Genomic DNA, 15,113 nt, shown 5'->3' on the forward strand with positions numbered 1-15,113 from the left:
CCACAAAATTAATTCATTGAAGTCCTAATATCAGTGCTTCAGAATTTGACAGTATATGAAGATAGGATTACAAAATAAGTATGCCTGAATATTTTATTAATCTAATTTATTATTCATTTAGCCATTCATTCCAGGAGTGCCATTTAACCAACATTGCTGGCCACCAAGCCTCTAGTCATTCCAACACCAATGATTTCAACACTGTAGATCTGACAATTCTCAAATTATCACTTCAGTCATAGCTTCAACTTATATAATAAAGCACAGGTGTGCCCTCTTCAGACCACAGGTATGTGAACCCCTCCACATATTGCCTCCAGTATTTGAACTTGCAAACAAAGGAGAACTTCTCCTTACAAGAATCTTCCTTCCATTTCTTGAATCCTATAAGTCAATGAGAAGATTCAGGCTGAGGGGACCAGAATGTGTTACCCTCCTGGCTGCAGGACTCAGCAAAAATAAAGAGGAAACACTCCTCCATTTCCTGAATGAAGAGTTCACTCTTCCTCTATCCCAGTCCCCAGGTCGATCCTCAGAGATAAATAGGAAAGGATGGCAATAAGTGTGTGGTTTCTGTGCCTCTTACCTGAACTTGGAGTCAGGCTAGCACAGTAGGCAGTATTGGCACAGCTTGGGGCTCCAGTGTCCCACGATTTGTAGGAGACCAGGGACCCACTGCTCCAGTGCCAATGGCAGTTCTAGATGGGGAAGGGCCAGAACAGGGGCAGATGTGACTCAGAAAGAGATGGAAACACCTGGTTTGTGTTCACACTCAGAAACAGGTCAAGACTATAAGACAAGAATAAACCTTCCTTTTTCTCTAAGTGTCATATTATTTCCTCCACATTTTCTCTAAGCTGCTTCTTTCCTGGAATGTTCATCTACCTCTCTGTGTCCTGCCAAACATTAAGTGTTCTAAATTTGCCACAGAGAACCATGAAACCTCATTATTGAAACTGGTTCCTGGTTTTTCTTTCCTGAGGCCCCAAAAGTTCATATCCAGCATAGCATTAGATGGCCATTAGTTGTTGATATATTATTTATATCAACCTTGCGGTTCCTGATTGCCAGCAGTAGATTCTCCTCCTCTATTCTCTTTTACTATACGGTCCACAAAAGTCTCTTCTATAACACAGATGATAACACAATAGATAAGAGGTACATAATAGATACTGAAAGATGCTACCCTAGAAGTAGACAGAATGAGTATATCTGTGAATGCCTGAAACACAGTGGAAATTCAGCCTTAAGCTTATCTCTAAGAACCTATAGAGAACTGAACCTTAATGTCCTTTATGTTATAGGATTTATAGAGAGGTTGCTTTTATCATAATATGGTAAAAACTGGTGCTTGAGGAGCCAGACGTCGGATCTCCATCTTCTCTCTGGAACCTGATAATCAGAAGGTAGAAGATGCAGCAGACTGACCCGGTGGGGGTCATAGAGGCCAATCCAGACTTTGCCATCCTTGGTGCCACTCTCTTTAATCAGCGAAGCCACAAAGGCAACCTCAGCCTGGGTGAGGAGAGATACTAGGTTACCCGAATTCATGTTCTGGCAGTAGAGCTGTTGCAGAAGAAAATGGAGCACTCAGTGATGGAGGAAAGTGTAGGAGACACATTGAGTCCTCCCAGAAGATCTGTCAGTAAAAGGACAGCACAGAAATATCCCAGATGATGCTGTCACTGACCACAAGCATCTCTGTGCTGAATGACGGGATAAAGTAGATTGGAAAGTTTTGGGCTGATGATCGGATAGGGAGGGGACAAGTCTCATCTCATATCAGCCACTGAACACACTGGAGAGTGGCAGCTTCCCCTCCCTTCATGAGCCTCCCTTCCCACACTGCTCTCCTCACTCACATCTGCATCAACCCAGATCTCAAGGTCTTCATTAAAGTAGTAGCAGTAGGAGCCACAGGCATTGGTGCCTTCTGGGCAGCTGATCCGGGCCTTGGGCAACTCAGCCTGGCCCTCCTGTCCTGGGAAAAGAGACAATTAAGAAAGACCCTCAGGGCAAGGGAAAGGCTAAGAGATGAGGTAGGAGCTTCTGAGGATTCTTTATAGGAATAGAAGGATGCTATAGGTCATGAAGCGATTGGTCACTACTGCCCTCCTACATCTTACCTATAGTCTCTCAAGATGTCTTTGCTCAAGACAAGAGCACACAATGAATAGGTTCATGAAATGAACCTCTTCCTATTGTCCCATTGTCCCTTTTACATATGGGGCTCAGGCTTTTTCTGCCTCGAAGTACTCAGGCTTCTGCCTTTCTTAAGCTTGTCCGGTTTCTCTACACACAAAGCTCTCCTCAGTTCCCCATTCCACGAATGACTGCATACAGACATCCCCAAACCCCCCATCATGAGTAGTGTTAATATGATAAACCAATGCCACCTGCAGTGCTCACTGATAAGGGGTCTTGCTAAGTTCCATCTCTAACTCCCTAATGAGGTGAGGATGTTTTTGAAAGGGATGAGATCAGCAATAACTATCACTGAACAACACAAAACAACCCCTGAACTTGACTCTGCTTTTTCTCAAGTGAACTCGTATGCATGAGGATGGAGTGAGGGCTTCAGTGCTGGGGTTGTGGGAGATGTGTATGGGGGAAAGAAATCTCACCTTGGTTCAGAGACAGAAACATCAGGCAAGAGATCAGCATGAAGCATGAGTTGGTCTGAGTCATGCTAAGCAGCAGTGAATCTCTTGCTTAAGGAGCAAATCAGCAATCTCTGTAAGAGAACACAGGGAAAAGGGTTTGAGAGAATGAGAGCAGAGCACCCATTACCTTCCTTAGATCCTCCTCTGAATTCCTGACAGCAGGAAGGTCCTCTGAGATATTACATTCCCATATATTTCTCTTGAGAATCTGGAAACTATACAAACTCAGTAACCCAAAATAACTTTGGCTCCTACTGAGGCTTTGTTACTGCTGACACCTCTTGGACAGATAATGCTGTATCTTCCCCAAGATTTTAATTACAGCCCTTGTGAAAGGTGCTCTTCTCCTGTAATGCCCACTTACCTGTGGGCTGAATCTGAGGTGGCTTTTCAGGCCAAGTAATGATAGAGATGTATAACAGGGTCTGAGAGAAGAGCCACAGTATTTAAGCCAGGGGTGGAGCAAGGAGTGAGAGACAGCGATCCTACACAGGGCATTGACAGTAAGAGATTCTGGCATCAAGAGGAGCTCTTCCTGGCATATCCTGGGAATGGCCACAGATGAAGTCCTTTCCCCCAAAATGGAAAACTTTCCAAGTTCAAGGCAGACTTTGCCCTTGCTCAGCAGAAACCGGATGTCCTATCCTGTAGCCCTGAAGATCCAGCAAGCAGCTGAGACCTTCCAGGAATCTTGGCAGCTGTTATGCAGGCTAGGCCAGCGGTAGTAGAGGCAGGCAGAGTGAGAACCTGGAGCAGGGCCGTCTTTGAGACACAGAGACAAGGGAGCTGCTGAATGGTTAGGGAGCATCCCTGTTGGAAGCAGTGGGACAAATAGAGTTTAAAATATTGGTAACTTAATTGACTTATCCAATACCGTACTATGGAAGAAAATAGAGCTAAAACTCAATTCTTGTTTTTTTCTCCTTCTTATTCTAGTATACTGTTTTGTTTTTGTTGTTGTTGTTGTTGTTGTTGTTATTGTTTGCTCATTTTGGCCTCTGAGCACTCTCCCACTTGCAGGTTCTGTCAGTCCATGTATGGTCAGTCCTTCTGTACTGTCCATTTCCTGACAAGACCACTGCCTGCATCACCCTTTTATAACCTTCATGTACCTCTCAAACCATTCATGCATTTCAATTTTGACTGTCCCACAAGTAGCTGAAAAGCCCATACTTTTCTTCCTCTGTTGAGCACACTTTTAAGAGGATCAAGATCACTCTATCTTTTGCAAAAGGAGCTCCAGGTTCTTTCTAAGAATCTCCCTTATTGGATTTGCTGGCTTGCCTTCTGATCCTACCATCTGGTAGAATTTCCTATTGGTTCTTTTCAACATTGGCATTTTCTCTGCTTAGTCAATTAAAGAACACAATAGGACCAGACCTAAGAATTCTCCTTCACATCATCTCCTTAGCATAGATTAAAATAGCCTTAGAATACACCAGAAGATAGGTTAAGATCTGTTCATTGAAATTTTAGAGGTACCAGGTCTTAGATCTTTGGAGAAGGTAATTATAACTCATAAGAGGATTCCAGACTAATCCCCATATATGTTTTTCCCCTGTAAAGTCAGTTTATTCGTTTAAGTTGGCTATGTGACAAATTTTCACTCTCATTCAGGTTATTGACTGAATTCAGTTCCTTGTAGTTGTAGAGTTGTAGCACTGAGGTTTCCACTTCCTTGCTAGCTATCAGCTTAGGTGCCAGTCTCAGCTAGATTCCTTGGCACAAGAACCCCTCCATCTTCTAAGCTAGCAACAAGACAGTGAATTCTTTTTGGCCTTTGAATTTCTTGACTTCCCCTTATGCTACCAGTCAGAGAAAATTATCTGCTTTCAAATGGCTCATGTGATTAGACTGGGTCCCTCCAGGAATCTCCCAAAACCTCCTTTCTTATTGATGCAAAGTCAATGAATTAGTAACCTTCATTTTATCTTCAAGAATCCCTTTTGCCATATAATATAGCATAGTTGTGGTTTTTCAATCTCATCCTATTTACAGGTTCTGCTCACATTCATACGGCACACATATATAAGATCAAGGGTCATGGGGGTCATGACTCTGCATAGCACAGCACAGCAAATAATTCGTGCTCCCCTGCAATGAACCTCACTCAAACTCGTGTAAGGGGAACAATTACTCTATTTCCCACATGAAAGAACCAAAAGACTTGATACCTAAGACATTCCTCTGAACTTTCATGTTCATATCCTTTCAGCTAATGTCCCCGCCCTTTCAGCTAACGTCCCCCTCCTCCAACTAATCCCCACTTGTATAATACTTCAGCCCCGTAAATATTTATCTTCACATCTTTTGAGTAAATTCAAATTACTCAGTTTATGACTGCTAATCCTCAAGAACAGTTCCTCTATTCTTGATAGTGGCTGAAGTACCCTTGCTAAAGCCCCATAAAACATTTCACCCTCCTGCCCCAAGTCAGAATGGCCCTTGGGACTCTTCTTAGGCCAAGAACATTTTCAAATAAAGTCTTATGCTACTGACGCTTTGTTCGATTTTCCTCCAGTGTTTGGTAGGATATCCCATCTAGGTTTGTGTAAGTACAGTCTTTGACGTTCATGTGAAAATGCAATCACCTAAGGACGTGTTTTTCAGAACATATCCCCATAGTTAAATAACCCATAATTGTATTCTCTAGCACTTTACACTCAAAATGTTCAAAGATTCCAACTATTTAATGGTCAGCATTTTAAAAGTTGTTACAAAGATGGCTTTAGAAATACAGATAAATTATTTTTAAAAAGGAAAAATCCTAAAATTTATTTTCCTAAGTATTGTTGAGGATAGGCTAATAAAAATTTCGACTGTATAACCCCAAATTTTAATAATGTTCTGGTTGACTTTTTTCCACACTTATTTTCTTACAAGATTCCTGAATCTGTGACCCTCTTGAACTCCATAGTATTTGATATTTGCAAATATTTTGGAAGCACATTTGTTTCACCTTCAGGTTTCCTTTGGGGAGACATTCTTAGAAAGCTGAACTGTTCCTGGGCCAGGCACAGTGGCTCACACCTGTAATCCCAGGACTTTGGGAGGTCGAGGTGAGCAGATCACGAGGTCAGCAGTTTGAGACCAGCCTGGTCAACATGGAAAAACCCCTCTCTACTAGAAATACAAAAATTAGCCAGGCACAGTGGCAGGCACCTATAATCCCAGCTACTTGGGAGGTAGAGGCAGGAGAATCGCTTCAATCTGGGAAGCAGAGGTTGCAGTGAGCGGAGATGCACCACTGCCCTCCAGTCTGGGTGACAGAGCAAGACTCTGTCTCAAGGAAAGGAAAAGAAAGCTGAGGTTCTTTTCTTCCAATGTGCTGCAAGTGAAAATCATTTAATTGCATGTCAAGAATTATAAAGGCTCTAAGATTTGTACCCTACTTGCAAGGTAAGGCAGACTTCCACAGTTTGATTGATATTGGCAAAACACAAAGGACTTTTTGTTACTCATGGTACAGTAAGCAGCACAAGCAGCAGCACACTCACCCTAGGTCCTGTTACTCTAAGTCTCATGGAGGTGACATCGATGGGCCAGACAGATGCCTTCACATTGAGTGGGTTATGTTACAGGGGAGAAATACCCCCTGTAATTACATTATGAGGGTTTAGGAAACCTGAATCACTTATAATGGGAAACAAGCAAGCCTACCCTTTGCTTCAGAGGGAGACTTCTTTATTGTACCTGGGAGTAAGTATGCCTGTCTTCACTATGAATGGAAACTTTCAAGACTATAAGCAAACCTACCCTTTGCTCTGGAGGAAGATGCTGCCTCTACTTTTAAAGGTTTTTCACTAGCCAAACATTCTTGAAAGATAGTCTAGAAAAAAATGGCAGTAAGTGCCTCTGCTTGCAAGAAGTGGAGAAACATGAGAGACACACAGACAATAGTCTCTCAACTCTTCTCTGAACATTATTTTCTCTCTCCATAAAACAAGACAGCTCTTTATACTAAGAGTAGTCTATGACTTTTAGAAAAAGATTATTGGTATGGATTTAATTGTCTGAGGAAAGGTCTGTGGGAAGTTGGTAGCAGAGAGACAAGCTTTTGAAAATCTTTAAAATGATGGAATTGAAGAAGGAATGCAAAAGAATTATACAACTGGAAAACTTTTCTCATCCCTATGATAAATTTCAAGTAGCACCTAAGACATTACATGCACATTCTACAGACAGCATCTCTGGGTAACTTTTTCTTGATAGAATACCTCGTGGTTTCTAAATACCTCAACTCCACACAATGTTTATGTTCCTCAGTGCAACATTTTTTTCAGCCAAAGCTTACATAGAAATATTTTATATATGCATCTCCAAATAACAATGTAAGTATTTTAATACAATTATAAGTGGGCTAAATCTCTAGTTACATTTCAAGTTCAATGAACGAAGAAACAGAATCATGTGTACTTTAAAAACAATACTGATGGTCAATAAAGGGGTCCTGGTCATGTGTCATACATGTTGCTGGTGTAAAAAGAGACTCATTGGATCATGACATTTCATACAAAAAAATGGTTTTTAAGAAACACATTTTTCATCTACCAATAGGAGAGCTAACTTTTAAAGAATTTTCATTTCAGCATGATATTTTGCTGTTTATATATAGATGTTTATATGATTTAGAGAATTGGTTGAGGGTTTGTGGTGAACACCTACTATATTAGATTTTTAAATACAAATAATGAGATACAAGCTTACAGCTTTTAAATACAAATAATGAGATACAAGCTGACTTTTTACACTAAAGTCAGATTTTCAGAGAACAACAGTAGCTGGATTCAATTGGAAGAATGATTATTTTTATCATCCTTCTCTGCCACCATTGGATTCTACATAGGCGAGTACTGGTCATTTTCATTAGTTTGGGGCAAGGGATAAAATCAAGAGATAAGATGGGCTGCCCACAGGAGGAATGCTCAGTCTACTCTTATCTACTGAGTCCTTCTTCTGTGAATGTCACCCCACATGTCCACATTATTCCCAGGTTGATCCCATGTATCCTCTTGCAGTCTTTCCTGGAAGATCTCTTGTTTCTCCCTCTGCCTCTCAGGGACATGGGAACTGGGCACCTGGTGACACCCAGAGAACAGTAAAACTCCACCTTTACCTGAAGGAAACTGTGTTCTGACTATGGGAGAATACCTTATGTCCCAGCTCCTGCCTGGAAGAGCATCCCGCCATGCCAGAAATCTCTCTGAGCCCACTCACCCGTGCCCCTTCTCAGTGTCCTCAGTGTCTCAAGTCCTGCTCACTTGCTTGGCTCCAATTTCTGCTCTTCCCCCTATCAGATGTGTTAGTGAAAGATCTTCCTCATCTACCCTGGCAAAACCATTCCAGCAGGACATTGTGTGAGGGGATGTGAAAGAAGGTCATTTATTGTCTTTACCTCTTCCTCTACCCATATCTGCCTTTTGTAATTTAAAACATATGCAAAATGTCTACAGCATCATATATAATAGTTCAACCACATTCAGTTTAATACATGTATCATAATTTGTTAAATATATCCTGTTTGCTAGATGCCTATATCTTTAATTTCCATTTTATAATGATTGTTTGCAATGGTGTTTCTTAAAAAAAAAGAGAGAGAGAGAGACAGAAAGAGTAAGCAAGCACTTGTTTCTGGGAAAATGTCTGTCAGGAAAGAACTGGCTATATAGTCCCTGAATTGTTAAGGAATCACTAAGCAGTCACTTGGTTTACAGACCTAGAATATCGTTGCCAAGTGGTCTTATTGAAATTCTAGGTAAATTAATTATCATAATGTTGAACAGATCCTAGAGGGAGCAGTAATGTTCACTCTAAACTTGATTTTAGAAAGAAGAGTTTTCAAAATATTTAATAAGCAACAGTATTACAATTTTTTTCATTTTCACTTAATTCTTTTCTTTCTCCGAGGCAGGGACAGGACTTTGATTTTGCCTTCATCAGATGACCCATCAGCTTGTCTAAAATATGGAATATCACCAACCTTAGGCTTAAAAATCATGTTACCTAAAGTTTAAGTTTCAATGAGGCTGCTTACTTTCAGAGAGAGTCTTGCAATGACCATGGCTTTTTCATACTATTATTTGAGCAAAAGAAAACGGTAATAGAGCCTGCACAATGTAAATTGGTAAAAAATTAATTAATTAATTAATTAATTAATAACTGAAAAGGAACAACCAAAGATATAAGGAAAGTTGAAAGAGTGATATTTTATAGCTGTCAGGTGTCAACAGTAAACTGACAGCAAGAACGTGGCTGATTCCCGATTTGAGGACTGCCAAATTTGGGATGTTTTCCCTCTCTGGACATATTTATAATTTGATTCTCTGATGACAGTAATGTGGTGTTTGTGGAATACTAAGTGACAAACAAGGCTTATATGATTTTTCCTGTTTCTTAATCTTAATGGATTATGATGCCAAGTCTTTCCTAATTCCAGTTCTCTGCCTGAATGTATGTGCAGTGATATTCCCTGGGTTATCTATCTGGCTTCACTGTTTCATTTCTGCTTTCTTTAAATAGTAGCCAGGTGTGTTCTCTGTGAAAATCCAACCCATATGTCCTCCTGATAGTGCATTTGATAATGATTACACCCCAAATCCTGAGCTGTTTATAACTTGTAAAACTCAACAAGCATAATGTATCCTCTTTCCTATATTGACGATTCAATGCTGTGCAGTGATTTAGACTTCAGTCACTAGCCCCTGGCCCTGGCCATGGCGACTTTCTCAGATTTGTCTAAAAAGAGAGAAGCTTAGGATTTAAAAAATGTATATAATTAGAAAGTAGCCTATGCTTCCCCTTCTGGAACTGATAAAGAATCAGTAGCCCCAGTTGCAGATAGCAACTATCTTGAGGTGTAAAAGGAAACCAGTAGAGAAAGAAAAACATACAAATGAAAGAGAGAACAGAAAAGAGAATCCTAGAGAAATGGCACTTGAGCTCTGATTGAACTGTATCCAAAGACTACTGATGCCTAGATTCTTAGTGTTTATGTGGTCAAATAAATATCATTGCATTTTTTTTTTTTTTTTTTTTTTTTGAGATGAAGTCTCACTCTGTTGCCCAGCCTGGAGTGCAGTGGCGCATCTCAGCTCACTGCAAGCTTGGCCTCCTGGGTTCACGCCATTCTCCTGCCTCAGCCTCTCAAGTAACCGGGACTACAGGCGCCTGCCACCACACCTGGCTAATTTTGTTTGTTTGTTTTTGTATTTTTAGTAGAGATGGGGTTTCACCATGTTAGCCAGGATGGTCTTGATCTCCTGACCTTGTGATCTGCCCGCCTCGTCCTCCCAAAGTGATCACTGCATTTTTAATCCAAATTATATTGGGATTTTTCTTATTTGCAATTACAAATGTCCTATCTTTCACAATAGGCCTCTCCAACTGTAAGAAAAGGATGTGATTTCCACAGCTGTGATAACTCACCTGTCATTAAAGGGAGAACCCAGACTAAGAGGAGCTGGGTTTTATACCAGTATCATAAGGTTTTGATTTTTATAGCTTTGCAATATAGTTTGAAACCAGGAATCAATGCCTTAAGCTTTGTTCTTTCTTGAAATTGCTTTGACTATTCAAGGTATTTAGTGGTTTCATACCAATTTTAGAACTTTTTTCTATTTATATGAAAAATGCCATTGGAATTTTGATATGCATTTCACCAATTCTATAGATCATTGTGAGGAATATGGGCATTTTAACAATATTAATTCTTCAAATACATGAACATGGGATACTTTCCATTTAAAATTTATTTCATCAATGTCTGATAGTTCCATGGTAATAGACATGCTAATTAGATTGTGATATATACATATATACCAAAAATACAGATATATGTGTGTATATATATGTGTGTGTGTGTATATTTATATCTATATATATGTGTGTATATACACACACACACAGTCTGTATTTGTCAATTAAATATTTTTTAAAATAAGAGCTTACCCAAGTACAATTGGTGTGGACTTTTCTAACCCATTTTATTGCTTTATCCAGGGCAGAAAATCGAGATTTGTGTCATCACCCAAAGAAAAATTCTTTTTTAAAAAATTTATTTACTTTTTATTATACTTTAAGTTCTAGGGTACATGTGCACAACATGCAGGTTTGTTACATATGTATACATGTGTCATGTTGGTGTGCTGCACCCATTAACTCATCATTTACATTAGGTATATCTCTTAATGCTATCCCTGCCCCCTCCCCCCACCCCACGACAGGCCCCAGTGTGTGATGTTCCCCTTCCTGTGTCCAAGTGTTCTCATCGTTCAGTTCCCACCTATGAGTGAGAACATGTGGTGTTTGGTTTTCTGTTCTTGCGATAGTTGCTGAGAATGATGGTTTCCAACTGCATCCATGTCCCTACAAAGGACACGAACTCATCCTTTTTTATGGCTGCATAGTATTCCATGGTGTATATGTGCCACATTTTCTTAATCCAGTCTGTCACTGATGGACATTTGGGTTGATTCCAAGTCTTTGCTATTGTGAATAGTGCCGCAATAAACATACGTGTGCATGTGTCTTTATAGCAGCATGACTTACAATCCTTTGGGTATATCCCCAGTAAGGGGATGGCTGAGTCAAATGGTATTTCTAGTTCTAGATCCTTGAGGAATTGCCACACTATCTTCCACAATGGTTGAACGAGTTTACAGTCCCACCAACAGTGTAAAAGCATTCCAATTTCTCCACATCCTCTCCAGCACCTGTTGTTTCCTGACTTTTTAATGATCATAATTCTAACTGGTGTGAGATGGTATCATATTGTTGGTTTGATTTGCATTTCTCTGATTGCAAGTGATGATGAGCATTTTTTCATCTGTCTGTTGGCTGCGTAAATGTCTTCTTTTGAGAAGTGTCTATTCATATCCTTCACCCACTTTTTGATGGGGTTGTTTGCTTTTTCTTGTAAATTTGTTTGAGTTTTTTGTAGGTTCTGGATATTAGCCCTTTGTCAGATGAGTAGATTGCAAAAATTTTCTCCCATTTGGTAAGTTATCTGTTCACTCTGATGGTAGTTTCTTTTGCTGTGTAGAAGCTCTTTGGTTTAATTAGATCCCATTTGTCAATTTTGGCTTTTGTTTCCATTGCTTTTGGTGTTTTAGTCATGAAGTCCTTGCCCATGCCTATGTCCTGAATGGTATTGCCTAGGTTTTATTCTAGGGTTTTAACGGTTTTAGGTCTAACATTTAAGTCTCAAATCCATCTTGAATTAATTTTCATATAAGGTGTAAGGAAGGGATCTAGTTTCAGCTTTCTACATATGGCTGGCCAGTTTTCCCAGCACCATTTATTAAATAGGGAATCTTTCCCCATTTCTTGTTTTTTTCAGGTTTGTCAAAGATCAGATGGCTGTAGATGTGTGGTATTATTTCTGAGGGCTCTGTTCTGTTCCATTGGTCTATATCTCTGTTTTGGTACCAGTACAATGCTATTTTGGTTACTGTAGCCTTGTAGTGTAGTTTGAAGTCAGGCAGCGTGATGCCTCCAGCTTTGTCCTTTTGGCTTAGGATTGTCTTGGCAATGCGGGCTCTTTTTTGGTTCCATATGAACTTTAAAGTAGATTTTTCCAATTCTGTGAAGAAACTCATTGGTAGCTTGATGGGGATGGCATTGAATCTACCTTGGGCAGTATGGCCATTTCCATGATATTGATTATTCCTATCCATGAGCATGGAATGTTCTTCCATTTATTTGTGTCCTCTTTTATTTCACTGAGCAGTGGTTTGTAATTCTCCATGAAGAGGTCCTTTGCATCCCTTGTAAGTTGGATTCCTGGGTATTTTATTCTCTTTGAAGCAATTGTGAATGGGAGTTCACTCATGATTTGTATCTCTGTCTGTCTGTTATTGGAGTATAAGAATGCTTGTGATTTTTGCATGTTGATTTTGTATCCTGAGACTTTGCTGAAGTTGCTTATCAGCTTAAGGAGATTTCAGGCTGAGATGATGGAGTTTTCTGAATATACAATCTTGTCATCTGCAAACAGGGACAATTTGACTTCCTCTTTTCCTAACTGAATACCCTTTATTTCTTTCTTCTGCTTTATTGCCCTGGCCAGAACTTCCAACACTATGTGGAATAGGAGTGGTGAGAGAGGGCATCCCTGACTTGTGCCAGTTTTCAAAGGAAATGTTTACAGTTTTTGCCCATTCAGTATGATATTGGCTGTGGATTTGTCATAAATAGCTCTTACTATTTTGAGATATGTTGCATCGATACCGAATTTACTGAGAGTTTTTAGCATGAAGGGCTGTTGAATTCTCCCAAAGCCTTTTCTTAATCTATTGAGATAATCATGTGGTTTTTGTCTTTGGTTCTGTTTATATGCTGGATTACGTTTATTGATTTGCGTATGTTGAACCAGCCTTGCATCCCAGGGATGAAGCCCACTTGATCATGGTGGATAAGCTTTTTGATGTGCTGCTGGATTTGGTTTGCCAGTATTTTATTGAGGATTTTTGCATCGATGTTCATCAGGGATATTGGTCTAAAATTTTCTTTTTTTTTTTTTTGTATCTCTTCCAGGCTTTGGTATCAGGATGATGTTGGCTTCATAAAATGAGTTAGGGAGGATTCCCTCTTTTTCTATTGATTGGAATAGTTTCAGAAGGAATGGTACCAGCTCCTCCTTATATCTCTGGTAGAATTTGGCTGTGAATCCCTCTGGTCCTGGACTTTTTTGGTTTGTAGGTTATTAATTATAATCTNTACCTCTGGTAGAATTCAGCTGTGAATCCATCTGGTCCTGGACTTTTTTTGGTTGGTAGGCTATTAATTGTTGCCTCAATTTCAGAGCCTGCTATTGGTCTATTCAGGGATTCAACTTCTTCCTGGTTTAGTCTTGGAAGAGTGTAAGTGTCCAGGAAATTATCCATTTCTTCTAGATTTTCCAGTTTATTTGCGTAGAGGTGTTTATAGTATTCTCTGATGGTAGTTTGTATTTCTGTGGGGTCGGTGGTGATATCCCCTTTTTCATTTTTAATTGCGTCGATTTGATTCTTCTCTCTTTTCTTCTTTATTAGTCTTGCTAGTGGTCTGTCAATTTTGTTGATCTTTTCAAAAAACCAACTCCTGGATTCATTGATTTTTTGGAGGGTTTTTTGTGTCTCTATCTCCTTCAGTTCTGCTCTGATCTTAGTTATTTCTAGCCTTCTGCTAGCTTTCGAATGTGTTTGCTCTTGCTTCTCTAGTTCTTTTAATTGCGATGTTAGAGTGCCAATTTTAGATCTTTCCTGCTTTCTCTTGTGGGCATTTAGTGCTATAAATTTCCCTCTACACACTGCTTTAAATGTGTCCCAGAGATTCTGGTATGTTGTATCTTTGTTCTCATTGGTTTCAAAGAACATCTTTATTTCTGCCTTCATTTCGTTATGTACCCAGTAGTCATTCAGGAGCAGGTTGTTCAGTTTCCATGTAGTTGAGCGGTTTTGATTGAGTTTCTTAGTCCTGAGTTCTAGTTTGATTGCACTGTGGTCTGAGAGACAGTTTGTTATAATTTCTGTTCTTGTACATTTGCTGAGGAGTGCTTTACTTCCAATTACGTGGTCAATTTTGGAATAAGTACGATGTGGTGCTGAGAAGAATGTATATTCTGTTGATTTGGGGTGGAGAGTTCTATAGATGTCTATTAGGTCTGCTTGCTGCAGAGATGAGTTCAATTCCTGGATATCCTTGTTAACTTTCTGTCTCGTTGATCTGTCTAATGTTGACAATGGAGTGTTGAAGTCTCCCATTATTATTGTATGGGAGTCTAAGTCTCTTTGTAAGTCTCTAAGGACTTGCTTTATGAATCTGGGTGCTCCTGTATTGGGTGCATATATATTTAGGAGAGTTAGCTCTTCCTGTTGAATTGATCCCTTTACCATTATGTAATGGCCTTCTTTGTCTCTTTTGATCTTTGATGGTTTAAAGTCTGTTTTATCAGAGACTAGTATTGCAACCCCCGCTTTTTTTTGTTCTCCAGTTGCTTGGTAAATCTTCCTCCATCCCTTTATTTTGAGCCTATGTATGTCTCTGCGTGTGAGATGGGTCTCCTGAATACAGCAGACTGATGGGTCTTGACTCTTTATCCAGTTTGCCAGTCTGTGTCTCTTAATTGGAGCATTTAGTCCATTTACATTTAAGGTTAAGATTGTTATGTGTGAACTTGATCCTGCCATTATGATATTAACTGGTTATTTTGCTCATTAGTTGATGCAGTTTCTTCCTAGCCTCGATGGTCTTTACATTTTGGCATGTTTTTGAGATGGCTGGTACCGGTTGTTCCTTTCCATGTTGAGTGCTTCCTTCAGGGTCTCTTGTAAGGCAGGCCTAGTGGTGACAAAATCTCTAAGCATTTGCTTATCTGTAAAGGATTTTATTTCTCCTTCACTTATGAAACTTAGTTTGGCTGGATATGAAATTCTGGGTTTAAAATTCTTTTCTTTAAGAATGTTGAATATT

At 39.6% G+C, this 15,113-nt stretch overlaps 1 protein-coding gene across 1 annotated transcript; it reads right to left on the reverse strand.

The window, feature by feature from the left end:
* Positions 1-244: 244 nt before the first annotated feature.
* On the reverse strand, positions 245-2,688 carry LOC112604515 (lithostathine-1-beta-like). The gene is made up of 5 exons (XM_025353529.1): positions 2,625-2,688; positions 1,863-1,981; positions 1,429-1,566; positions 587-698; positions 245-384 (listed from the first exon to the last, which is right to left on the reverse strand). The coding sequence occupies exons 1-5, from the start codon at positions 2,686-2,688 to the stop codon at positions 245-247; spliced, it is 573 nt and encodes a 190-aa protein (XP_025209314.1).
* Between the last annotated feature and the right edge of the window lie 12,425 nt (positions 2,689-15,113).

The sequence above is a fragment of the Theropithecus gelada genome, chromosome 13 (genome assembly GCF_003255815.1).
Source record: "Theropithecus gelada isolate Dixy chromosome 13, Tgel_1.0, whole genome shotgun sequence".
NCBI lineage: Eukaryota > Metazoa > Chordata > Mammalia > Primates > Cercopithecidae > Theropithecus > Theropithecus gelada.

Excerpts from the sequence above, each read along its gene's own strand:
- LOC112604515 (XM_025353529.1), bottom strand. The coding sequence starts at position 2,688 with ATGACTCAGACCAACTCATGCTTCATGCTGATCTCTTGCCTGATGTTT. Across the intron at positions 699-1,428 it reads GCCTCTATGACCCCCACCGG|AACTGCCATTGGCACTGGAG; the intron begins GTCAGTCTGCTG and ends TTCCCCATCTAG. Across the intron at positions 385-586 it reads TAGCCTGACTCCAAGTTCAG|GATTCAAGAAATGGAAGGAA; the intron begins GTAAGAGGCACA and ends ATTGACTTATAG.